This window comes from Anopheles gambiae, chromosome 2 (genome assembly GCF_943734735.2).
Source record: "Anopheles gambiae chromosome 2, idAnoGambNW_F1_1, whole genome shotgun sequence".
Classification (NCBI taxonomy): Eukaryota; Metazoa; Arthropoda; class Insecta; order Diptera; family Culicidae; genus Anopheles; species Anopheles gambiae.
In genome coordinates this window covers 67422856-67447868 of record NC_064601.1, presented here as the reverse complement: position 1 = coordinate 67447868, position 25013 = coordinate 67422856, and the positions used below count along the sequence as shown (strand labels likewise).

The following is a 25013-nucleotide window of genomic DNA, read 5'->3' as shown; positions in this document are numbered from 1 at the left end:
CCAGACGATTATGAAGGGCTTCGAATAATGCTGGTCGGAGCTACCTTCCGGAATCGGTTTGGAAAGTGTTTGAGTAGGATCGGAGTCGACTCCGGACTTTTGTCTACTTTAACCATCATTATTATCTTGTGCTCAATGATTAGTGGATCAGTCTAGTCCGCGTTGCTCGGGGTGCTGACTATGTTCTCAAAATTTCTTCTTCTTCTTGTTTGGCACAACAACCGTTGCCGATAAAGACTTGCCTGTACCACTATTGGATTTGGCTTTCAGTGACTTATTGATTTACTCATAGCAGGATAGTCAGTCCTACGTATGGGGATATGGTCCATTTGGGACTTGAACCCTTCACGGGCATACTGTTAAGTCGTACTCAAAATTTGCATTGCAGTATTTATATCTCGCTGTACAGAATCATGAATTCATGAATAGGAAATGAAGTAAAAAATTTAATCTTGTTTTTCAATTGAATTAACCAACATTTACCAACCCCAAAAACTGTGAAACAAAGAGAGTTTTTCAAACATATGTTATACGCTTAAACCGCGTTACAGCGAATTTATGGTTGATTGAATCCGCCCAAGCGTATGTCTGAAGAAAGTGAGGATGGATGTGTGTGACCTGGTATATGGACAAACATCGAGGAAGTTGTCAGCTCGTCAACGATAAAGCAGTTGAGGTTGGACTTCTTCTTCTTCTTCTTTGGCACAACAACCTCTGTCGGTCAAGGCCTGCTTGTACCCACTAGTGAAGTGAGCTTGGCTTTCAGTGACTTATTGTTACCATAGCAGGATAGTCAGTCCTACGTATGGGGACACGGTCTATTCGGGATTTGAACCCATGACGGGCATATCGTTAAGTCGTACGAGTTGACGACTGTACCACCAGACCGGCCCAACTACAGACCAGGAGATTGGACTACAGACAGAAATAGTCTCACAGTTAAATCAGTGGTTTTAGAAATCGATCTGAGCTAGTGATGTGCGTTGTGGAACGAACCTAGCAGGTGGTTTCATGCTTTTCTTCATGTAGGATGGTTTCCTAATGCCGGTTCCCGTATGACTAATTTTCTAATCCTAACTTGGGGCGGTCCCGTGGTACAGTCGTCAACTCGAACGACTCAATATCATGCCCGTCATGGGTTCAAGCCTAGAATGGACCGTCCCCCCGTAGCAAGGATTGACTATTCGGCTGTGTGGTAATGAATAAAGTCTCGAAAACCTATATAGGCCGGTATGTCCGCGTAGGACGTTACGCCAAATAGAAGAAGAAGCGCTCGCATGTACGCTCTGACTAAACATTTTATGTGGGCTACGGAAGCCAGATGCAATTATTGGAGTAAATTAATGAGTTAACCTTAAATGTTTCGAATCAGATCCTCTCCTTGGTTTTGACTGAACGCAAAACCAACAAGGTTCAAGTCGTGTGCAAGTTATAAGGTAATACTCGCGCAGTTGGAGTTCGATTTCTTCCCGCTCAGCTTGGTAATTTGATGGCATTTGTTGATCAAGAGGCAAAATCAAAATTGATAACTAACCATAGCTATATACTGTAACATGTGGTTTGTTGCATTAACCATCAGAAGACATTAAATTTTCTCTACCAGTTATTTCATTAGCGGTGTGCACTAGTTATGAGCAATGGGGCATCATCTTCTCCAAAGCGGTTGGCTTTATGTACTTTCCCCTACGGTCTTCATTACAAAATAAAATTATAACCTAGAGGGCAAAGAAGAAGAATACGAAGCAGTCGCTATCAACAAAAAAGTACAATTATATTTAAAAAATTATTCGTTTCTCGTACAGGTGGGTGCAATTGTATACAAAATAGTAAAACTGACTCTAGATCTGACCCTTCATGATGATCTTGCAATGAAATGGATAGTATGCCACAATGTATGCACACCAGTATACAAGCGTAGAATGGACGTAGAATGGAATGTTTTGCGGTGCAATTCTGCTGGCGGGATTTGAATGTATGGCTTTGTGAAGAAGGCACTGGCGATAGACCGATCTTTCCATCACCAGCTCATTCCGCGCACAACGGCGGTGCCGCGGTACCTGATCTAACCCAGGAAGAGCAGTTTCTTCAACTTCTTCAGCTTCAGGAAGGCTTGCGGGTCTTGTGGGTTGAAGCTGTCTACTTCCGCCTCGTACACGTCGCCACCGAGAATTGACTCATCGTTGACGGCGGGCAGAGCGGACACGAGTGCCACAGCCAAAACGAACAGGGCAAAAGACTGCAACGAGAGGGAAGTGAAAATATAGCGCTTGGGGATCACTAAAGCACCTTCTCTACCAGCTTACCACAATTAGGAGCTTCATCTTTGAGGATGTTGAATTTCCGAATTTTTAAATTTTGTTTTGGCCGTCGGCAGTACCGGGTTGGGCTCTGTCCTGAGCTGCTGCGCAGATGATCGCACGTTGCACTAAGTACTGTGAATGATGCAGTACAGTCAATTGTCGCCGGCTTTATATACACCATACAGTGAAATTGTTTGACCACAGCTTTGTCACGGTGTGTCGTTTGCACGCAGCCGTTATGCTGTAAACGTAAACAAAGCTTACGAAAATTGTGGTCTCTGCCCCGGTCACCTAAGGCAGACCTAGGGAAGCACTTGAGGGAGGAATCTATCTATCGCTTAGCCGGCCGGTTTTGGTTTTGGGTGGCACCTTACCGGCATCCCCATAGTGCACGGAAAAGGAAGCGCAAAGTACAGTCCGTCTCCATTTTCAGCTACAGTAACGTCCCACGAGGCATGATGATAAAGAGCGAATTTGAAGAAAGTTTGTTTGTAATTGATGCCAGGGAAAATATGTTTAGTTTTATGTTAGTTTTGTATAGTAAACCTATGTACGTAAATAGAAAAGTTTTTTTTCACTCAAATGAGTACAAACTACCTGTACTGTACGATCGTTTAAGGCAGAAGCCATACTACACATTCTACAGCTCACTTCAAACGCATCGTGTGAAACGATCGATCATGCATCGCACATGTACATATCTGCGTTTGCAAAGCTACCGTATTTTCTCTTTCAATAGTGTTTTTAGCAATTCCTACCTACCTCACCACGGTGATAATTTCTCAAACGAATCCTCCAGTCGCGATCATGCTCATAACTGTACGGTTTTTCCCCCCTGTGATGTTTGATCACCAACCATTGCAGCCAGTTTTCGTAAATTGTGATGATGATTGCGTTATGGTAGACCAACATAACCATTTGTAATAAATATAGCCGCCGATCCTCCCAAAACCTCCTACCCTCTTGCGTACGTGCGTATCAGGTTGCAATGGTTGCGAGCTGGCGTGCTGGCGTGCTGGCGTGCTGGGGGACACGGAGAAAGATGGCTGGCTGCACAAGCTGCAGTGAATGAATGGGTGGCGATGTTTGCCTTTAGCATTTACGTTTACAAACATGTATCGTGCACGAGCTCGTTGACGATCCTTTGCTGCAAAAGTGGCAAAAGTGTCACCGAACGTGATGCATGATCACATCGCATCGATCGTTGATCTTTGGATACCAATGGCCACAAGACAACGAAGAGCAATAAGAAAGAAAAAAATACTTTAAAAAAAAGAACAATATCCATCGCAAAGGGATTGCGGTTTGAAAATGGTTTTAATTATTGCAACCGTAGCCGCTCACTCCATTGCCCGCACAGTTTAACCTCAACTAATAGAGCAGTCTGCAAGGTCTCTTCGTAAAATAAAGGCAAGCAATAAAGTCACGCAGCAGTGTCGCGCGTTTTTGATAGGCTGATTTTATTAGCACAACCGCAGGTGCAATTAAATGTGCCGAAAATTGATTTTGTTTACGTTTCCACTACATTAACAGCACTACCTGTTGTGTCGAACTCATTATAATATTTTAATTTAATGGTACGAGTCATTCGGGCTAATCCATTCCGTTAGGCAATCTCGAACTTGGAGGCTTCCTGTTATGACGGTATCAACATTGTGCCGACAACCTTCACAAGTCGCAAAATTGTTGTTTTAACAATGGCGCGCAGCTAGGGGGGAAAGAAAGAAATAAAACAAAAAAATGAAATTCTGCTACGATTGATTGATTGATGGATGGATCTGCATTGGCCAAGGTAGTTTTGGGTTTATTTTGCGTATTAAGTGTGTGATGCGATAAATGTCAAAACTCCTAGCTGCCTGCAGTTCTCATGATCAAGAAAAGCTTGAGTTTGTGCCACATGAGCGAAATGTAAATTACCAAAATAATATTAAAAATATTTAAAACCTGTTCAAGAACAACAAAGGTAAAAGTATTTTTCAAGGTTTAACATGTGAATGGCACTTCAAATTGGATTTTCACTCCAAATTTCGTAAAGAAATAAGCTCAAGGATACTGTGTTGCGTATTAAATGCTTATTAATCATATTTATTCTGCTGATGCGGCCAACCAGGCCTCTCTAAGAGAGAAAAAAGAAATCTCCTAGGGTAAATGTACCAATAGAGTAAACGTACCTATAGTGGTGCTAGTACCAATAGTGGTGGTATTGCACTAAAATGCATCTAATACGATAAATTAACAGTAGTTAAGTTATTTATGATAGTGTGAAATGTTCTCTAGCCTTTTACAAAGGATTTAAAAATTAAATGGGGCCATTCCGTTTCTTAGTGACCGAAAAATCCATTATTTTGTGCAAGGTATTAAAATTTTTCCAAATTCCTTAGGATTTCATAACGATACTCATATTTTAGTTAACGTTCTAAATGATCACATAACAACGCAATTATTAGTTTTTAACATAATTGTTATCAAACGATATTGTTTTATTCAAATTCATTGGCTTGTGACCATATTTACGTATTTTTAAGTGTTTTTTACGAAAGTGCCATTATAGGTACACCAAACAGGCATGTTCCTTTAGTGGTCCTAGTTATAAAATCAATAAAAACGGTTAATTTTAGATTTTTTTCGACGACATTTTCGACATGTCGTACTGTTTTCATTAAAATAAGCAACAGAAATGGGTTTTCTGTAAGTAATTTACCAAACAAAGGCCATAATTCGCTTATCTGGCAAAGTTAAAAATCGACTTCAAATCAAGCAAACTCTTCTGGGTATGGGTTGACGACAGGTGTTATTCAGTACTTTAGTCAATATTTTCATCAACCTAATTCATACATTTTTTACGATCAAATTACAAAAGAAATCATTATTATGGCAGTAATCCTTGCTATGCACACGAAAACAGCTTCAAAACTAAGTTTCATTGACATTATACACTGTTTTTGAGGCATCTTTGTTTAACACCACTATAGGAACACAATACAACGACTATAGGAACCATACCACCATTATAGATACAACGAAGCAATCACAAAAATATGTATTTTTTTGTAAATTCGATGTGTTTCATGGTAAAAATGGTTGTGATTGCGAAGATAAAACATATTCCAATTACTACAGCGCCTACCACAACTATATGGACAGTCGTTTTTCGCGATTTGCAGAAAATCCATAAGAGATAGATAAAAACAGTGAATGCATGAGTTGTGCAGAATACTATTTCACATCTTTGTATATTTTTTTCAAATTTTTTTAGCACATTTTTATAATGACTTATGACGAAAAAACAAATTTATGGTCGTACCATAACTGTAAAGACACTTCGAAAAACAGGTTTTATGTGCTAAATAACGCATTTAAAAATCGTTCAAAAATATAAATAACATATTCTACAAAGGTTTTATAGAAATACATTTTTGAACGATTTTTAAAAAGTGTTTTTATAACTTATTCGAAGGTTTTATAAGTTTTATAAGAGTAATTATCAAAATATATTTTTTTCGAATAGCAAAAAATTTCACAAAAAAATTTTTTTCGCAGAAAATGATGGTTTTGAAAATGCAAACCAAAGTATGTAAAAAGATTTTCAAAAATTATATTGAAACTGCCATGAGAACCTTATCAATTTTGTGAACAACGGTTCAAAACTGATCCGATCAAACAAAAGCGACATAAAAAGCTCAACAACGATTTTTTAGCAGAATCTAAATATTTGCTGCTGTTACATACATAGTTAAGGAATGTAATCCTAGTCCGATATTTTTTTCCTCCCACCACCCACTTCACCATCGATGTTCTCTTAGACCGTCTGCTTGTAAAGTTTAGTCGTGAATTCGTTAGGTAGTTTATGAGCCTAAATAAGGACTGGCAGAATTAGTGTGGTGGCAGAAACTAAACTAAACTAAACTAAACAAATCTAAAATGACCTGTTTTTATTGATTTTATCACTACAGCCACAATAGGAATATGTCTGTTTTGATACAACCACAATAGGAATATGTCTGATATACAGGCACTATCGTAAAAAACACTTTAAAATATGTAAATGACGTCAAAAGGCAAATAATTTTAGTAAAAAATAACATTTCATAACAGTTATGTTGAAAAACTATTAATTGCATGGTTATGTGATCATTTCAAACGTTAACAGAAATATGAGTTTCTTTATGAAATCCTAAGGATTCTGGAAAAATGATGACACAATTCACAAAATAATGGATTTTTCGGTCATTAAGTAACGGAATGTAGTGGGCCGGTCTGGTGGTACAGTCGTCAACTCGTACGACTTATCAACATTCCCGTCATGGGTTCAAGTCCCGAATAGACCGAGCTTCCATACGTAGGACTGACTATCCTGCTATGGTAACTATAAGTCTGTCACACTGGAAGGTAACCTCCGAGTGACTGTTGTGATTGAAAGGGTGTAGGGTTAACACTGACTCTTTATTACCATAAAATTTACCTATTTATACCTAAGTGGTTACATGCTAATTGTTCTTACTTGCTAAAATGCTGCTACTTGCTAAAGCTCGACCACCGATCGTGCGCGTGCTCGCAGCATTGTCTATTATTATTTTATTTATTTTATTTCGAGCTAGCATAGCCAAACCGTCTTCGATCATTCGATCGAGCGGATGGCTGTCGCGACCTAATAAGCTAATTATTTTAACCGCCAGCGACAAAGTCAATGAAAGCCAAGCTCATTTCACTAAGTGGGTAAAGGCAGGCCCTGACCAACAGCGGTTGTTGAGCCAAAGAAGAAGAAGAAGAAGAAGAAGAAGAAGTAACGGAATGGACCCATTTATCATTTAAACCCTTTTGTAAAAGGTTAGAGAACATTTCACACTAACATAAATAACTTAATTACTCTTAATTTGCCGTATGGACCGCATTTTAGTGCAATACCACCACTATTGGTACTACCACCACTATACCGTGCGTTTACCGTATACGGAGAGCAAATTACTTCAGACTTGTGAGTACAGGTAAAACGTTATGCTGCCGAACAAGAGGAAACGAATTTGCTATTAGATTTCTAAAATAATAAATCCTTAATTGTTGGTGATTAAACGTTGAATTCAAATCAAATTATATTAAATTATATTAAATTCAATATTAAATATCAATTCGACTAAGCTCAAGTTCACTTGATACTTAAAAACTTCTGAAGCGTGAAACACACTTTAATATCATTTCATGTCAATAAAGACTTTTTTTAATTCTAATTCTACTTTTTTCAATATAACGGTTTTATTGTTTGTTTAACGAAAATATGTTCATGAAAGTTCATATAAGTTACTCCACACAATCGAGAATTTCACTGACTTCATTACAGTTGCTGAGGCTGATTATTTCGTAATTATGTTTCCAATCATTATGATATTGATGAGCCACTTGGCATTGTGGTGTCAATTGCTGTAAAACTTGTAGAGTCTGCAAAAAAGGCCACGCCTTGAAGGTAACCTGGTAACCGGCCACATCCGCCATGGTGTCCTCAGCAAAACAAGTTTTTCGATTATGTTTCTCTCATCTTTCACCTTTGACGGTTGAATTTCGTTCTAGCCGCATCGGTAAAGCTTTCCATCGCCCAGAAAACCCTTCCTTCAGGTGTTAGCTTCCGGGATCAACGACTTCTCAGCCGCGGTTCTCGAATGGGTAAGTTTCTTTAAACTTTACCACCGCCCCTAGTATTGTGCTCATTTGTACTGTAGCGCTTTTTACTAGATGCATCGTACACGACCTATGCACGGAGTGTGTTATTATCGTCTTCTTACACTCTAAACGATGCCGGTGCAGGTTCACATCCTTTAGCTTGTCCGCTGAGCTGGACTGGTTTCGACTAGCTGCTGTAGCGGGTTGGGTTTGACCGGCACCGATCGGTCAGAAGGTGCAACAGTTCAAGGTTTTGAAATTTCTCCTTCCAGCACAATTAAACAATAGTTCGCCTTAAAAAGGTCTGTTTCTTGCGCTGCTTTGCTTCTCAGGGTAGTTGAGCGATCATGCACACGTTTTAAGGATATGCATAGTAAGTTCGTAGATCTAGGCGTCTGGGCTATCGTTCGATTATTGTCTTGAAAAGATGTTGCTGTTGTAGAGGAAGCCAGAAAGCCGCCCGTGCAGATAAAAATGTAACAAATATTCACAATTTGTCAAATACGTTCTTTATTAGCGACAAAAAACTTTGTGCGTACAAATGGAGTTAAAAGTTTTACAGGTGGCATCATCTGGAGCGCGTCTTACATATCAATGAGATACACTACTGTTAACCCTTACCCCAACATGACCTACATCGGCCGCCCAGTGACGATCGTGGTCGGCAGTGTGATCGTAGCCCGGATCGTGCAGCCAAAATTGAGAACGAACGAACAAAGCAAAATGACCACCACCACATGCAGGATAATTGTCGGATATATATATTTCGGTTTTCTCCATCCCGTACACCACAAACTGGTCAGTGGCGGTCAGTCGACCTTGCGCCGGATAGCCGGATAGGTTGACGATATCGAATCACTTGTGGGTATTTTTTCTTTTATGTTTTCGGACAACCGGATAACCTCTTATGCAACTGCACTTTTATAGGGCTGATTCATTGTTAAATAATATCAACGCCAGCCAACGCCAACGAAAATGCGAAACGGCCATACCGAAATTCGGGCCACTGTACTATTTCATCTCAGGTGAATCCCAGGTAAAAATGGCAATGATGCAGCAATTAATTAGTGATTTAAATTTACATATGTGCTGGTAGATTGAAAGAATAGTTGGAATTATAATCGTGGATCGAGCTTGCTATTTGGTCATAAGGTGAGTTGAACTAGACGATAGATTCCAAATAGTCACACTTTCGAAGCACACAGCTATAGTTAAATTTACTGCACAGCTATGCTATAACTGTTCACTGTGTGTGGTCCGCTAAATGAGTGGGAAGAACAATGTGCCAGAAATTTTACCACATAATCCAACAACAATGAGCAGCGTAAGTTCGTGTTCCACAACTTGAATAAAGTACGACTAAACGCGTAGCATAAAACATGTTTTTTCCACAAATGTCTTTCAACCTTCATGATGCAACAGTGTTGTTCAAAGCGTTGCAACTGTTTCCCACCATAATTAGAAATTTTGGTGCCTAATCAAATGTGTGTCTGATGACATTGGGTCACCAAATCCGGGAACATCATAACACTCCTGAAGAGGAGATGCATTCCACATTTGAGACGAACAGATGATGGCAAAACATCAGCATCTGTTCAAGGTTACAGTGTGGTTGTCTATACTGTGAGAGCTATGCTTAACATAAATCGTAGAAAATTCCCTACCATTGCATTAGTGTTTATAAATATTTTAAACGTTAAGTAAATTACCGTTAAGCAATACGTTGTGGAATAGTATTTTTGAAACCATGGAGCCACACCGCTTGCTTGATTAATCATTTAAACTGAGCTCTTGATGTTCCTCGAAATCGATATCACACACAGCAAGCTATGCCAAGCATTCCTGTCCAGCGTGTACCAGCCCTAAACCTTACAGCCGCGATCGTCACAACATCCCTTTGTGAATCTTCCACCTGCATGACGAAATCGTTCGGTAACATACACTCTCATATTCCAGCATCCCACATCCCATCCTCTCACGTCCGTCGTGGCAATCTTCGTTCAACAGATCGTTACGCTCTCTCTCTCTCTCTCTTTCTGGGTGAACGGGCGATAGACGAGCCGCACCAAAATCGCGCATCATTCTCAAATATTGACTTTTCACCAAATTCATTGAAGCCCGCCCGCGTTTGTCAAATAATGATTTATTACACAAAAGCTTATTAGTATGCGCCATCGTCCCGATCGCCATCGTCCCGAACAGACACACCCGGACGACGCATACTACTTCCTTATCGACAACCGTCCGGTGCGGTTACCTCCTCGCAATAGTGTTGTCGTAGTGTGAGGCACTGCGATGGGCAGTGCCTCCCTTCGATCGCCCTGTGCTGTATGGGAACGGCTTTCTAAGTGCTTGGGAGAAAATAGCGTCGAGCGAATGTACAGGAAAGAGAAGAAAAACCGGCGGATCGTTTGATATTTATTTTAGCTATTATATGCGATTATCTAACCGGTTCGGCAAGTTGGCCGGTCGGCTTGGTCAAGTGTGCGTATTCATCTGAGCATAGCGACATTCAATGAAGATCATCATTGAATGGTGAGTTAAAATACGAATCATAATGCTTTATTTCAATTTGCGTTCAAGCGTTAACCAATGCGTTTATTCGCATTCATTGCATTGAGCTGTTATACATCTTTGTTCGCAATAGGGGAAAAATTTGCGATAAGAATTTTTAATCTCCTATCACAGAGTGTGCGTCTTTCCCAATTTGGTGTCAGTATGCTAAAACCACCAGAAACTGACGAACTTTTATTGCTTTTATTGCCAATCTTTTTCCAGTTTTTTTTTATTTGCTTAAAAATCACGACATCTCATTTCTGTTAGAAAGATTACCAAAAATATAAACAATTCAATTTGTAAAGCTTATGATCCGTACTAGTCAAATAAGATCTACAAGAGTACGCACGATTAAAAATTTGTTTTGTTCATGAATTTAACCAATTTTTCCAGATATCATAGCAAAATATATCATGTTTTCACATATGTTGTCAAACCTTCTTTTTGGATGCTCCATTGTTAAGCTATTCAATAATCACTTTTATTGTATATTTATGAGAAAGTGTTCGTTTTTCCGCAGTGTCCATCTTTACCTACTTTCCCCTAAATCCCCTTCAAGCGTAACCCCTAAAAAGGGTCTCGCCTCGGTACGAAAAGACACAGCGTAAGATTCCTGTTGGATGAGCAGTTGTGTGAATTAGTGATGAGCTCTCTGGAGCGCATTCACGACTCCGATCCGACTCCAACTATTGGTAGTCCGGTTCCGACTCCGGCAAAATGGAACCACTAGATCCACACGGAGTCGGAGTCGCCCGGAGTCGTCCGAAGCCTTCCAGAGTCGTTCGAAGTCGTTCCGAGTCGTTCGGAGTCGTCCGGAGTCGTTCGGAGTCGTCTGGAGTCGATCGGAGTCATTCGGAGTCGTCCAGAGTCATTCAGAGTCGTTCGGAGTCGTTCGGAGTCGTCGGGAGTCGTTCGGAGTCGGAGTCGTCCGGAGTTGTTCGGAGTCATCCGGAGTCGTTTGGAGTCGTCCGGAGTCGTTCGAAGTCGTTCGAAGTCGTTTGGAGTCGGAGTCGTCCGGAGTCGTTCGGAGTCGACCGGAATCGGAGTTGGTCGGAGTCAACAGGAGCCTTTGTGCTTGTGATGAGACATTTCCTTTCGTTGTGTTTTTGTCTTTCACTTTGCGCGTGCGACTCCAGACGACTGAGACTCCGAACGACTCCGAACGACTCCGATTCCAAACGACTCCGAACGACTCCGAACGACTATGGAACGACTCCGAACGACTCCGAACAACTCCGGACGGCTCCAGACGATTCCGGGCGATTCTGAGCGATTCCGAACGACTCCGGATGATGCAGGGCGGACCTACCTTCCGGAATCGATTCCGAATTTACAGCCGTTGCCGTCAAATTTTGGCTCGAAGTCACCAATTTTTGACAGTGTGCATCAATTTTTGTCTCGAAGGCGTCAATTTTTGACAGTGTGTATCAATTTTTGTCTCGAATGCGTCAATTTTTGTCAGTGCGCATCAATTTTTGTCTCGAAGGCACCAATTTTTGTCTCATGGTCATCAATTTTTGTCGCTTGTTCATGAAATTTTGCCTCTTTATATATCAACATGAGTTTACCTGATTTGACGCGTAATTAGGGTTATTTAATTGTAGCAACATTTAATTTCAATAAAAATCTGTGGTTTATGAATATTTTATTGGGATTTTAAGGAAAATGCTTCAAAATTTTTGACTAAATTTCAGGTACGTAGATCAACACAGCTGATTGCTTTTGAACAATGAATATACTTTGTACTCCTCAATCGAAAATGGCAGTACAATGATACATAAACCGTACGGATTGCGAGAACTATTTTAGGAATTTATTTAACTATTTCCCACGATTACCGGTCTCGTAATACAGTCGTCAACTCGTACGACTTAATAACATGCCCGTTATGGGTTCAAGCCCCAAATGGACCGTGCCGCCATACGTAGGACTGACTATCCTGGTATGGGGGGATCAATAAGTCATTGAAAGCCAAGCCCACAAGTTGTGGTACAGGCAGGCTTTGATCGACAACTGTCGTTGACCCAAAAGAAGAAGAAGATTTGCCACGATGCCAAAATGAAGAAATAATCGAGGATTAATCTTCTCTAAATTGTTTTGATATTATTATAAATAAGACATAAAACTATGTGAAATAAACAGAATTCCTGAATTAATTCCTTTGCATTGTATAACCACTCTAATTTTGTTGTGATTTCTGCAATTATTAAAATATCAAAATAACGAAAAAATACCAAGAGACAAAAATTTGTGACCATGAGACAAAAATTGGTGCCTTCGAGACAAAAACTGATGCACACTGACAAAAATTGACGCATTCGAGATAAAAATTGATGCGCACTGTCAAAAATTGACGCCTTCGGGACAAAAATTGATGCACACTGTCAAAAATTGACGGCTACGAGACAAAAATACATGACTTACGGCCAAAATTTGACGGCAACGCCTGTATGCCAACTTTACCCATCACTAGTGCGAATACCTTGAATACTTTTTCTCACAGAAATTGTTCTTTTCCAATATGCTCATTGATGACCTCTGACTTATGAATGATTTAGCTCAAAAGGAACCGTGGCGAACCGAACGACCTCAAGGGCCGCATCGCTGACTGTAAGTTTGACATCTCTGGTTTAGATCGTTCCGACCGTTTCAAGCGAGCCTAGTTCCGACCGAACCTACTAGGTTTAAAATTTTGAACCTAGTTCTGGTAGTTGGAGGATTGAAGGAACGGCTGAGGAGAGGATTGAACTAGATACATTCCGGAGCACGCTCTTGAAGGAAACCACACGGCCTTCTAAAAGAATGTGTATTCAGCGTATGGTCGCCCTTTCATTACAATATACATTATTGGTTACAAATATACAAATTTGTTTTATAGAGGCTTTGTACCTTCTGGCTGACATTCGCCTCTTAAATGCTATGAATAATGCTATGGCTATTTGAAAGGGAAACACAATTTTGTTTGTTGTTGTTAGATACAAATATTAAAGGATGGGGGTAGGTGTAGAAATTCTAATGGATTGAAGTTTTCAGTCATTTTACTTAGTCAGGTGCACTGCTGGCAGATCAAGTGCAGCTACCATCACAAATAGATAACGATAAAATTACAAAAAAGTAATAAAGAAATTTCCATTGGTTAGTAATGTTTAACTCACACCATTGCAATTGTATTACATAAAAAAGTGCCTTTCGTATTAAAAATAATTAATGATGTTATCATAAGTGCGCTAACTGGACATAAAGGAAAACACCAGCATAGAGCATAATTGCGCGAAAAGCATATTTAATGTGTCATTCCAAAATGTAAACAAATCAGCAGTACAAGTTCCTGCCAAATCCTTCGTGCGTCGCCATATTGATTTATACGTTTGACGTTTGTACGTGTCTGCTTCTGGAATGTGATCTAACTTCGTTTTACGGAAAATTATAATCAATTTTTATAGATAAATTGGTTGAATAGAATAGATCAAAACATAACATCAAACATGTAACAGTAATGATTCAAAGTGAATGTTAATGATGTTCAAACCAAAGGCAAGTTTTAGATCATTTTCGTTTTCATCACCACGGCTCGTATGATGGAAGTACCCGGTTTGTTGTTTATATTTTTTCTAACGTCGTAGCTGTCAAACGACGACAAAACGCAAACGTACGTGAAAATTCTAATCTATTAGTCATAGCGGGCACGATCAGAAAGAAAAACATCTGTAGAACGGATGATACAGTTCCGAAGGTCAACCTTTTTTTGATTCCCGGTAGTTTGCTGCAAACCAAACCAGCGCTACGTAATCGAAGCAACAGCGTCGCAGTATTATCATTTTGTGAAAACGGGAAAGTTGATGCAATCTAGAGTGGCGTGTTTGCTCCACAGAACGACATCGTAAACCGCTATCGTATCCGAACGATATCTGTGTGCAGAAGATATGCTGAATGGTGAGTGGTGTAGTGACAAACGTTTTAAATCCTTTTAGTTCGAATGCCTGCGATAAACACACCGAATATGCATGAATGCCGGAATACCAGCGCTATACGCTTAGCAACAACCAGATCCGGTGCATGCCGCACCTGCAGTAGCTTTTTCGGCTATCTAAAAATTCGCAATGATACTATTAAGGAGGTGGTGAGAACGTGACAGAATTGTTTAATCGTCTGTAAGCGTAACTAAGCGTAAGATTCGGGTAAAAACAAAGCGGAAACTTTCGAGAATCACGCTGGAACAGGACAAAGAAAGCATATTGGGTACGAAGAGCACCCAAAAGGTCAACAACACCAGAAAGCGCTTTCGCACACGTTCACACACAATGGTGGTCCCTTCTTTACTTTGCCGTATATCGATTGGTGGACAGTAGTTGGTTTGCTTATTAGAAAAAGAGCGTCTTTTCGCTGACGGGTGCAAGTGTACTTTGGCTACAGTGCTACTACAACTTGAGAATTCGTAAAAACTTGCATTTTAATGAAGTTACACACTCCTTGGTTCTTTAGGGCTGTGGAAAAATCCGCCAATTGTGGAAAGGGATTTCATTCAAGGTATTTGTTTGATTTTCTACCAGGAATAATAGAACTATACGCTAATAGTCCCCCACGCTTGGCTCCATCAGACAGTTCTGTTCATTAGGCTGTAACGAATCAACCGATACATATGCTACGTACAATCATTAATTCTTTGTAATCGACACTTTCATATTTTCCGTGGCACGTAAATTTTATCACTCATCCCTGACTGCTGGTGCCACAGTTTACAGCTACGGCTATGTTTTTGTGTTTATTTTGCTAGAGCGTTCTGCCCCAACGCGCGTCATTGCTTCACGGTTGACATCGTGCATATGGTTGGAAGATACGAGAGGTTTCATCTACGAATCGCAGTTGGCATTTCGCTTACGGTTGCTTGGTGAAATAATTTCTAGCACTGGCTGGTTTGGTTGGTTATGAATGTGTGTAGCAGTTTGAGCAATTGTTGTATGTCGCTGTCCTGCGTAAACAGAGTACTGTCATATTTTCATCATCATCGTTTGTATTCGTTTCAGTTCCTACAAGAGCTCTACGTTCAGTTTGATTAATCCTTTCACTTCCACTTGTTTCCACAATTCCCACGAACCAATCTTCCATTCGGTTTAGTTGTATACCCACCCAGCTACCTCAAAATGTCCCGTACCAAAGTGTCTTCCTAATCCTTGTACATACGCTCAGTATTAAACTATTGCTGCAACTCGTTGGAACAAACAACCACCAAACCGAAGTAGTGAAAACTGCTGTGTGTTCTAATGCAAATGGCTTGGCTCGGGATCGGTGCATTGGCATCCGGTTTAGGTACAGATGCTGTAGACGAACTGGCCAGGAAGTGTTGCTGTAGTAGCCCGACAAAGATTTGGTTTTTAAATATTACTCCTTTCTTTCCATTTTGCATATCCTTCATTGTGAACGACTTGGCGTGTTAATTTTCATCTGACCGGCGTATTCTGTTGAATGAACAGCAATCCAGCGATTGTTAGGCGGGGACGTTCCTCCTAACAAGGTACAGGAAGTGAAAAATGAGTCCTACATCAACCTGCCAGTACTTCAGCGGAATGAATCGATGCGACTGTTTGCTCCGAATCCCAACTCCCCGGACAAAAAGCTGGTGTACGAAATCATACTGGAAAGGCCCCATTCGGAAACGATCAACACGTCCTACAGGTAGCGTTAATCTAGGGATGGTATTTCTTTCGTAACAGTATGGTGTAATTTGTTGTCGTTTTGTTTTACAGCTTGTATCGAGCAACAACACAATCGGCAGCCGAGGAAAAATTTGAGGCCTTCCATCAACGTTTGCCAGAATTGGTAAAAATCGTTCGCGAGGTAATATACAATGTGTGACGTGTTGTTTTACACAAATTACCTAACCACTAATGCGATATCTTGATTGCAGATGTACAATATCAATGGTTTGCAAAAGCTTTGCGACGTACTGATTGATAACCCTTCCTGGTCCTTGGCACACGTTGTTGCTTTTTATAATCTTACTGATTATATTTCGAATCCTAGTATTATTGATTTTCTCGACTATGCTGAATATTCTGAGATGATGACTCCATTGCAGGTAAATTTGATTACAATAGTACTGCAACACTCATCAGTGATGAAATAGTACCCTAATCTGTTATATGTCCTCCTCTCCTGTCCAAAAGGTTGCTGTTAAGGCGAACAACATTGAGTTTGTGAAAGCCCTGATACAGTCTAATCAATGCAACTTGGAGCATCTGGATAAGAACAGCAATTCGGTGTTTCACTACGCGGCTAGCACGACAAAGGAAATGATAAATGTATGATAAGTAAAAGTCCGGATACTTTAGAAGCACGATGTAAAACCATGTCCCATATATTTGCAGATGTTAACAGCAAAAAGTACCTCCAACCTTAATCATTGCAACACCGACGGCTATACGCCGCTTCATTTGGCGTGTTTGGCAGACAAACCGGACTGCGTGAAGGCACTGCTGCTTGCCGGAGCCGATACGAATAAGATGGCCCGAGGAGCTGGAACCTCTTATAGCAAATCCATTCCATCGAGTAAGTTTGGACCGCCAACCCGGGGGTTAGATTGTACGCGACTAACAATAATTTATTTTATCAATGATTTTTGTTTCGATCTATGTTTCTATTTCTTTTTTACAAAAGCCTGCACTGATGGCAAGTGGCTGTTTAATAACTTTTCCATTTTCTGTCCATGATGCAGAGCAGCATTCTTGATTTAGTATTGTTTATATATATGATTTCTTTCCTTTCCTTTATTTCATCGCCCTTTTATACACCTGCTTATGAATTACGCTTCAAACGTATCCCGCTTCAACGTTTACTGCACATATTGAACAATTCCTGCACACATACTCCCCAATTGGTATAATCGACGTAGAACCTTCTTCTACAGGTAATGTAGCCGATTTTCTTGTCAGCAATCCAAACAAACTGTTCACACAAGACATGAAACACGGCGGCACCCCGCTGCACTGGAGCTCCAGCCGTGAGGTATTGAACTCTTTAATAGAGCGTGGTTGCGATGTAAATTTAGTAAATTTCAACGGCCAAACTCCATTGCATGTGATGGTAAGTCTTGAAAACACCAGCATCTCCCTGTGCTAGTTTTTATTTTGTTTTGTTTGCAAAAAAAAACGATCGGTCGTATCGGTGTGCATTAAGAATTTATTAGAGAGTGTTAATGATTGTACGTTCTATATTTGCTCTCTTTCAGGTGGCACGCGACCGGTTGGAATGTGTCGTTGCGTTGTTGGCTCATGATGCTGAGATTGATGTGGTTGATAACTCTGGCAACACTCCACTGCATATTGCGGTAGAAAAGAAGCTTATTCCGATCGTGCAGTGTTTGGTGGTGTTCGGTGCAGACTTTAACAAACCGAACAAGGATGGTAAAACGCCCCGCCACTTGGTCGGAAAGGATGACAGTGGCTCAAAGGATTCGATGATTCTGTACATTTTGCACTCGGTGGGTGCAAAACGGTGCCCCGAAAAAGGTAGTAAATGTCCTCCAGGGTGTGCTGCGGGTGGTACCTATAATGGCATCCCACCGGCCCAACCGGAAACGACGGAGCAGCGTGAACACATCCAGCAGGTGCTGGCCCGAACAACTACAAAGTCACATCGCAACAGTGTGCCAAGTCTGATATCGAACACGATTCGTGCGACCATCCCCGAGGAGCGCGAACGGCCGGAAGTGAAAACAGTCGACGTCAGTCAAGAGCGTAAAGGCGCGAGCATGATGGATGCGTTGCTTTCGATGTTTATGAGCAAGGTAGAGGCTGCCTCTAAACCCACTTCCCCTACGTCCACGTCTTCTTCGCTAAAGGGTGGAGTGAACCTGCTGGGCGATTTCGATGTCGGCGACGAACCGATGCTAACAGATGAACCGGCCGGTCCGGAGTCTCCCAAGACACCGACGGCAGAATGTGCTGGTGGCAGTGGTCAGCGAACGGATTCGCGGCCCCGTTCGTCCTGTGAAGCGGGAGCTAGTGGCGAATCGTACAATGGGCGCGGCCGACTGCTCTGTCTGGATGGTGGTGGTATCAGGGGACTTGTTTTGGCACAAATGCTTTTGGAAATAGAAAATCTCGCCCAAACACCCATCGTGCATCTGTTCGACTGGATCGCCGGTACCAGTACTGGGGGAATTTTGGCGCTTGCATTAGGATGCGGTAAAACCATGAAACAATGCATGTGTCTGTATCTGCGTATGAAGGACCAAGCGTTCGTCGGATCCCGGCCCTACCCAAGTGATCAGCTGGAAACGGTGTTGAAAGAGCAGCTGGGAGAGTTTACCGTCATGTCGGATATCAAACATCCTCGATTGATGGTAACGGGAGTGATGGCTGATAGGAAGCCGGTAAATTTGCATCTATTCCGCAACTACGAGGCCGCCAGCGATATTTTAAGCATCGTGACGCCATCAAATAATCGTGGACAGCCGCCACCGCCGCCTAGCGAACAGCTGGTGTGGCGTGCAGCCCGAGCCACCGGGGCCGCACCGTCGTACTTTCGTGCGTTCGGCCGTTTTCTCGATGGTGGATTGATTGCGAATAATCCGACGCTGGACGCCATGACCGAAATTCACGAACTGAATGCCGCACTGCATTACATTGGTCGGGCATCCGAGGCAGTACCGGTAAGTAGTAGTAGTATTGATATAGCAAAAAAGGCAAGTCACAAAGCAAATGTTCATGTCTTTTGTTTTGTCTCCACTCTATACAGGTGTCGGTGGTAGTGTCCCTGGGCACAGGATTAACACCGGTAGTGGATTTGAAAGAAATCGATGTGTTTCGTCCGGATAGCATATGGGCTACGGCCAAAGTGGCCTACGGTATATCTACCATCAGTAAGTTTCTTCTATTACTTTCGCTTTGTACGGCGAAACCCCTATTTTTCGGTATTGATTAATGAGTGTTTTTTTTTCTGTTGTTTCTTTTCTCATCAGGCACACTGCTGGTAGATCAGGCTACAGCATCCGATGGACGGGTAGTAGATCGTGCCAGAGCGTGGTGTAGTATGATAGGAGTACCGTACTTCCGGTTCAATCCGCAGATGTCTGTTGACATTGGAATGGACGAAAAGATGGACGAACCACTAATCAATATGCTGTGGGAGGCAAAGGCATACATGCACAGCAACCGAAAGCAGGTCATCGAGCTGATCAATCTGCTCAAATAGCAGTAAGCCTGAAGCGCAGGTTGTCAAAGAAAGTAAACAAATGTTATATCTATTTACCGTAATTCCCACACCACCTTTCACCACCATTCAAATGGTTGCCCACCAGTAAGAGCAAAATCGTATAAACGACAACACAACAACAGGATATTTTTGTTTATGTTTTATTATATTGACTCTTTCTCTCGCTCTCTCTCTCTCTCTCTCTTGCTCCCTCTGTGGAAGAGCACGAACATTCCTAAAAGTGACTTTGTTGCCGGATGAATTTGCTTTTTTTGAAGAGGATAACTTACCGAAAGTAGCAGCTAGCAGAACGTTCGTTCGATCGATCGGGCTGAATATATTGAATGGCGCCATTGCTTTTGATTGTTCCAAAAATCGTACTGAATTGTTGACAATATCTTTAGAAAAACGAACACTGTGTGCTAACTAATAATCAGCGATCAGGGAAAGCTTCTTCAGTAGCACCGAAACGCATCGAATAGAACACTAAAGTACGGGAAAATTGGAGACATTATTTGGAAGATGTTTGCAGTCGACGAAGATGTTGTCGTACGGGCGAAGTTAAAATAACAATAAGCTAAACCATAAATACCTTTCACACTGGCACACAAGTGTAGTGGAATACAAATTGTCCTTAATTGTTAATATCGCGCTTGACACGTTGCCAGATGTACGCAAATATGTTTAACTTTATATGATCATGCTTGAGACAACAGCCGAGTTGAACGTCCTGGGGGAAAGAAATCGTTTTCATTGTGATGTCGTGTAATTATATGTGTAATTTTTTACGGAGCAAAATACGATACAAAAGATAAAAGATGTTCTCTAGATGTGGTGTGGTGTGCAGAGTAGAGGCAAATTACCTGTTTTGTGCATGCAACACTTTGCTTTCATTTATTATGCGCTGCTATTGTTTAGAAAACTTACATACACACACATGCATACATACACAAACATCTCCCTATATAAACAAAAACACACACACACACAAATACGCAAACAATGTTATGTTGTACTGAAATGCAAGATACAATAACGTTTATATCATAAAAAAAACCCACCAAACATGCGTCTGTGCTGTAAAGGCGAACAGTGAACAGGGATTGGGAGTTAGTTTGACCGATTTTATTAAACAAAAGAAGAGAAAAGAAAAAAACGGAAGTAAAACTTCGCTCACCATGCGCACCAAATAATATAGTGTTACTATTTATTTTGTTTATTGTTTATTTGTGGTCCAAGTGGTCCAATACCTGCAACAATGGTTAAATATGTTTCTTCCAATAAATCTTTCCAACGATGATACTACCCGCAAAGTGCAAGTACTGAACTGATCGAGCGATCGTTATCGTATTTCTTTCCTTTTTCGCTCTGCAAGTGCTCGGAAGATTGTGTTGTAACGTAAAAACAAGAGATATTCTCATGTCATTTAAATCGTAATGAAAAGCTGCATAATTGGATTAGTAATCAAAACCCCAACAAGAGAAGAAAAAGACGAATTGGCTGTCACAAAATTGTACTACCATTTTGATGTTAACACAATTGTAAGCAAAGAGAAAACGAAAGGGCAAAAACATCATGACTAAATTGGCGCTTCGTTCACGAAACACTATAGAAACAAAAAAAGCATGCAACATTGTTCTGTGTGTATGAACTGTCGAGGGATTGATTTTTGTGCTGTGCTGAATGAGGCAACATGCTCAAAAAGACCAATCCCAAGCGCATTTTATAATAAATTTTTCAATTAGTGGCGATCTGTGTCCGTTTTAAAATGAAAATTGGAAATTGCAGTAAAAAGTGTCAATATATTGGTCATGCTATATTATAACATCAAATTGCATATTTTATTATTGAAAATTGTTGAACAACACGAAATATCAAATAAAGATCGTAAAAGCGAATGTTTTGTTTTTATTCGAGTGTCTGTAAGTAAGGCAACACTTCCCAAGTCAGTCAAGTTTGCGAGATACATACGGGCTGCTTGCATAGCGATTTTAACAGTTTTATTGAGCTCAAACTTCTTCTTATATTAAATGTTCATCTTCCCACTTATGATTAGACTGTTCCATTGTGTCGTGAGCAGCAGTTGCATCAGCGGTTCATTTTCTGGCAGAAGCTGGTATGATCAGACATCCTGTGGTTCCTCGCATGCGTAGGATGACAGGGTGGTAAAGCAGGGCACAGTGAACCAAAGCGTACTACTCTGATAAGTTAGCATACATGCGTTGGCATCGTTTGGTGGGGAACCTAGGAACCAATTTTGGAAACCGCTCACATAGCTGACCGGTCGATCGTTTGTAATCCAGTAGAATTTGCGATAATCGTTCGATCTGGCACCAACGTTAGTTCCCGCTAACCAGAAGGTATAGTTGACGTTGGCATACGGTTCTGGCATGAAATAGAGTGTCCGAAAATGCGCGTTATCGTGTGTATGTGTGTGTTCCAGTTGGCTGCAAAGAAAAGGTACGAATACTTACGGACAGCATCTCGGTAGGCGGCAAAGTCCTGAGAGTTTTCAATAGAAGCAAATTGTTTGCCCATATCCCGGCAGCGATTCCAAGCCTCGAAGAAGTTCACAACCTCAGTATGCAAGGTGTATTTCTTCGAGCTGTACGTTAATGGCGGCAGCCCATTAACCGGAAAGTTGTTCACGTCTGGCAAAAGATGGTCAATGTATAGAACAGGGCCTTGTGTGTGCTTTTTGTGAACTTGTTGAGAAGCCCTTACCCTTGACGTCTTCCGGTGAATAGCTCTTCACTTCGGTCTTTGTTCCGGCGGGTTCAGGATTCGTAGTAGCTGCTACAATGGATAGCACTAAAACCACCGCCACCACGAACGACAAGAGAGTATTCTTGTACAGCACCTCCATCCTGCCACTACTAGGGGGCAAATCGATCACAATCCGAGCACTTCGGCAAATCACAATACGTGATCTCCTGTTCTACGCAACTGACGTGACGATCGCTCGCTCCAACGGACGGAGCAGAAATGAAAGCATTACTTTCTTGGGCACATTTTTTTATAGTGTCCTTTCCGACTTCCACCACGGTTCTTGCGCCTCCACCATCATTCACCCGATCCGTGCTCGGTACATTGACCTCCTTCTTGTACAGGCTGCAGGAGAGCTCGTTTCGGAGAGCTAATGCTCGTTTCATTTGTTTTTTTTTTTGTTGTTATTTTTTTTTTTTTTTTTGGAAAAGAACAGTTATTTACACCCAAAATCATGGCACCACGAGAAACGAGTTTCCGTTTTGATGCACCGTTTGCGGAAATGCAGAACAAGATTCGATACTCTGGACACGAAAAGAGCGAGACAAACGTACATAAATCGCGAGATTGCGAGATGTAACAGGAAGGAAAAGGAGAGTATGCATCTTCCAGAACTGCATCAGATTTGCATCACAGGACCGTTGACCTCATCAGGATGAGTTTTGGAGCACGGATTTTTCGGGTTTGCCGAACCAATAAAGCAAAAATACCGTATAACGAAATGTATATATGGTGGATAGATTTATGTATCTCATGAACTTCCAGTTTGTTTGCTTTGCCATGTTATGTTATTTACAATTGTTTCCTGAAAAAATTTGAAAATAATGAAAAAAAGTTAATAAAACATCCGTTTCATCAAAAAACACGCAACTACAGCATTGCATTGATTTCAGTATACAAAGCTCTAAACAGTTCACAGTTCCTCAATCCAGTATGAATGTTTCTTTTTATGTTTAAAAAAACTTTCTCGCTTAACGTTTTTTCTCGTTTTGTTTTGTTTATTCTGTTCTTCTGTATCTGTTCCGTTCAAACCGATTGACCGAATTCAAGAACCACGAAAAGAAGGAACCAGTTCTGGCTTTCTTTGAAACCATCTTTCTACTGTTATTATTTTCCGCCACTTATATAAGAAGGTGGCTCGCAGCGAAGGGTTTTCAGTGCCAACGTGATAGCGTACTGGGACATTCAGCAAGAGTTTCAAGATGCTCCTTGCAAACACTGCCGCGGCTGTGCTGCTGTTGATTGTTTGCATTGGCGCCTCAGTAGGCTTACCGACGGTCGATGAGGAAAACGTGGTACAAGCCGAGCAACTCCCCATCCTACCCACGGCGGACAGCAGCAAACCAACAGGTAGGTAAATAACCCGCACACGGGGACACAGTCAACTAGGGGACCATACTACCATGGGTTAACTATAATCTGCCCATCCGCAGATGATACAGTGAAAGCAATTGCACCACAGCCGCGCTACTTGCTGCCGGCGGACTTTGCCGTGAAGAACAAAAAGTTTACCATCGGCACACTAGGCGTAGGATCGTTCTTTCGCGCGTGGCGTAACTGCATCGACGAGGGTAAAGGGTTGGCCACCATCGAGAGCGAAAAGGAGCAAAAGTTTTTGGAATCATTGTTGAGTAAGTAGACATAACGTGTTGTGGGAAGCATGCCGTATACTAACTTTGGAAAATATGTTTGTTTTTTTTTTCTCTCTCTCTCCTATTTCTATCCCAAACCGGTAGAAGCCTCATCGACTGGTTCAAACTACTGGATTGGAGCTACCAATATCGGTGCTTCGAACACGAATAAACTAACGTGGATAACGACGGATTTGCCGGTACAAACTAAACCGCCCTTCCTCAATGTGGTTGCCAAATCCACCTGCATCGCGTTGACTCCTACTGGTAGTTGGACACTAAGAAATTGCTTAAATCCGTTAAACATTTTCCCATACATTTGTGAAGAATATTTTTGAGATGCCTCTGATTGCGGAACACAACTCATATACTCAAGCGAATAAGCACAATAAAACGTTATAAACAGTAGTTGGTTCCAGGACCAGTGGCGGATGTTAAGTGTCGGGGCGTCATCATAGGTGGTAAGAAGCTCATCATTTAGCCGGTCATTCCCGGTAGTGCATGGTTTTAGGGTTCGTAATGACGTTCAATTAACGATGACATGGAGCCTTTTCGGTGTAGTCAGATGGTGATATTTTTCTGCAATGCAAACCCGCACATATCCGGCACGCTAAAACTGTATTGTTTGATCCTCCTTATCCACCACGCCAGCAGTATTGAGCTAAATAGTCGATTAGCAGTCGCAGAAGTCATTCAATTCCTATCACCTTGTTGTATACAACTGATAAGATTACCAATCTAATCTAATCCATTGTATGTGTATGCCACTGTTCAGGTAGGGAATGATTTGTGAACTTGTTGATGTAACGCAATCCCTTTCTTTACAATGGGATAATGAACTGGGACAGCAAAACTGTGGGACATGGATGGTTTGAGGGTCTTTTTTTTCTGCGAATTTATGCGCAGTAAAAAAAAG

General features: G+C 41.3%; 4 protein-coding genes across 13 annotated transcripts; 2 read left to right on the top strand and 2 right to left on the bottom strand.

The window, feature by feature from the left end:
• Positions 1-1746: 1746 nt before the first annotated feature.
• Positions 1747-2460, bottom strand: LOC4576627 (uncharacterized). The gene is made up of 2 exons (XM_001231082.3): positions 2304-2460; positions 1747-2236 (listed from the first exon to the last, which is right to left on the bottom strand). The coding sequence occupies exons 1-2, from the start codon at positions 2319-2321 to the stop codon at positions 2063-2065; spliced, it is 192 nt and encodes a 63-aa protein (XP_001231083.3). The 5' UTR covers positions 2322-2460; the 3' UTR covers positions 1747-2062.
• An 11649-nt stretch (positions 2461-14109) lies between these two features.
• Positions 14110-21598, top strand: LOC1278413 (85/88 kDa calcium-independent phospholipase A2). Of its 10 annotated transcripts, none has more exons than XM_061641055.1 (12): positions 14139-14441; positions 14991-15035; positions 15980-16181; positions 16253-16343; positions 16414-16584; positions 16673-16807; positions 16874-17054; positions 17398-17588; positions 17734-19158; positions 19245-19368; positions 19468-19732; positions 19923-21598. In XM_061641055.1, the coding sequence occupies exons 1-11, from the start codon at positions 14432-14434 to the stop codon at positions 19698-19700; spliced, it is 2808 nt and encodes a 935-aa protein (XP_061497039.1). In that variant the 5' UTR covers positions 14139-14431; the 3' UTR covers positions 19701-19732; positions 19923-21598. The 10 variants fall into 10 exon arrangements, with proteins under 10 accessions (XP_061497046.1, XP_061497043.1, XP_061497047.1 ...); XM_061641056.1 differs by lacking the exon at positions 19923-21598 and adding an exon at positions 17163-17174 and having other exon boundaries at positions 17413-17588; positions 19468-19839; XM_061641063.1 differs by lacking the exon at positions 14991-15035 and having other exon boundaries at positions 14136-14441; positions 17413-17588.
• Positions 21599-21668: 70 nt separating this feature from the next.
• On the bottom strand, positions 21669-22622 carry LOC1278406 (protein A16-like). The gene is made up of 3 exons (XM_317998.4): positions 22425-22622; positions 22175-22351; positions 21669-22085 (listed from the first exon to the last, which is right to left on the bottom strand). The coding sequence occupies exons 1-3, from the start codon at positions 22564-22566 to the stop codon at positions 21823-21825; spliced, it is 582 nt and encodes a 193-aa protein (XP_317998.3). The 5' UTR covers positions 22567-22622; the 3' UTR covers positions 21669-21822.
• A 988-nt stretch (positions 22623-23610) lies between these two features.
• Positions 23611-24505, top strand: LOC1278414 (protein A16). The gene is made up of 3 exons (XM_317999.5): positions 23611-23816; positions 23900-24097; positions 24203-24505. Exons 1-3 carry the CDS (start codon positions 23669-23671, stop codon positions 24433-24435), a joined length of 579 nt encoding a protein of 192 aa, XP_317999.5. The 5' UTR covers positions 23611-23668; the 3' UTR covers positions 24436-24505.
• The last annotated feature ends 508 nt before the right edge of the window (positions 24506-25013 follow it).

Coding starts and splice junctions, on each gene's coding strand:
- LOC1278413 (XM_061641055.1), top strand. Junction 16,808..16,873: donor CGACAAAGGAAATGATAAAT/GTATGATAAGTA, acceptor ATATATTTGCAG/ATGTTAACAGCAAAAAGTAC. Junction 17,589..17,733: donor AAACTCCATTGCATGTGATG/GTAAGTCTTGAA, acceptor GCTCTCTTTCAG/GTGGCACGCGACCGGTTGGA.
- LOC1278406 (XM_317998.4), bottom strand. CDS start 22,566: ATGGAGGTGCTGTACAAGAATACTCTCTTGTCGTTCGTGGTGGCGGTG. Junction 22,352..22,424: donor TTCACCGGAAGACGTCAAGG/GTAAGGGCTTCT, acceptor ATCTTTTGCCAG/ACGTGAACAACTTTCCGGTT. Junction 22,086..22,174: donor CGCCTACCGAGATGCTGTCC/GTAAGTATTCGT, acceptor ATTTCATGCCAG/AACCGTATGCCAACGTCAAC.
- LOC1278414 (XM_317999.5), top strand. CDS start 23,669: ATGCTCCTTGCAAACACTGCCGCGGCTGTGCTGCTGTTGATTGTTTGC. Junction 23,817..23,899: donor GGACAGCAGCAAACCAACAG/GTAGGTAAATAA, acceptor GCCCATCCGCAG/ATGATACAGTGAAAGCAATT. Junction 24,098..24,202: donor GTTTTTGGAATCATTGTTGA/GTAAGTAGACAT, acceptor CCAAACCGGTAG/AAGCCTCATCGACTGGTTCA.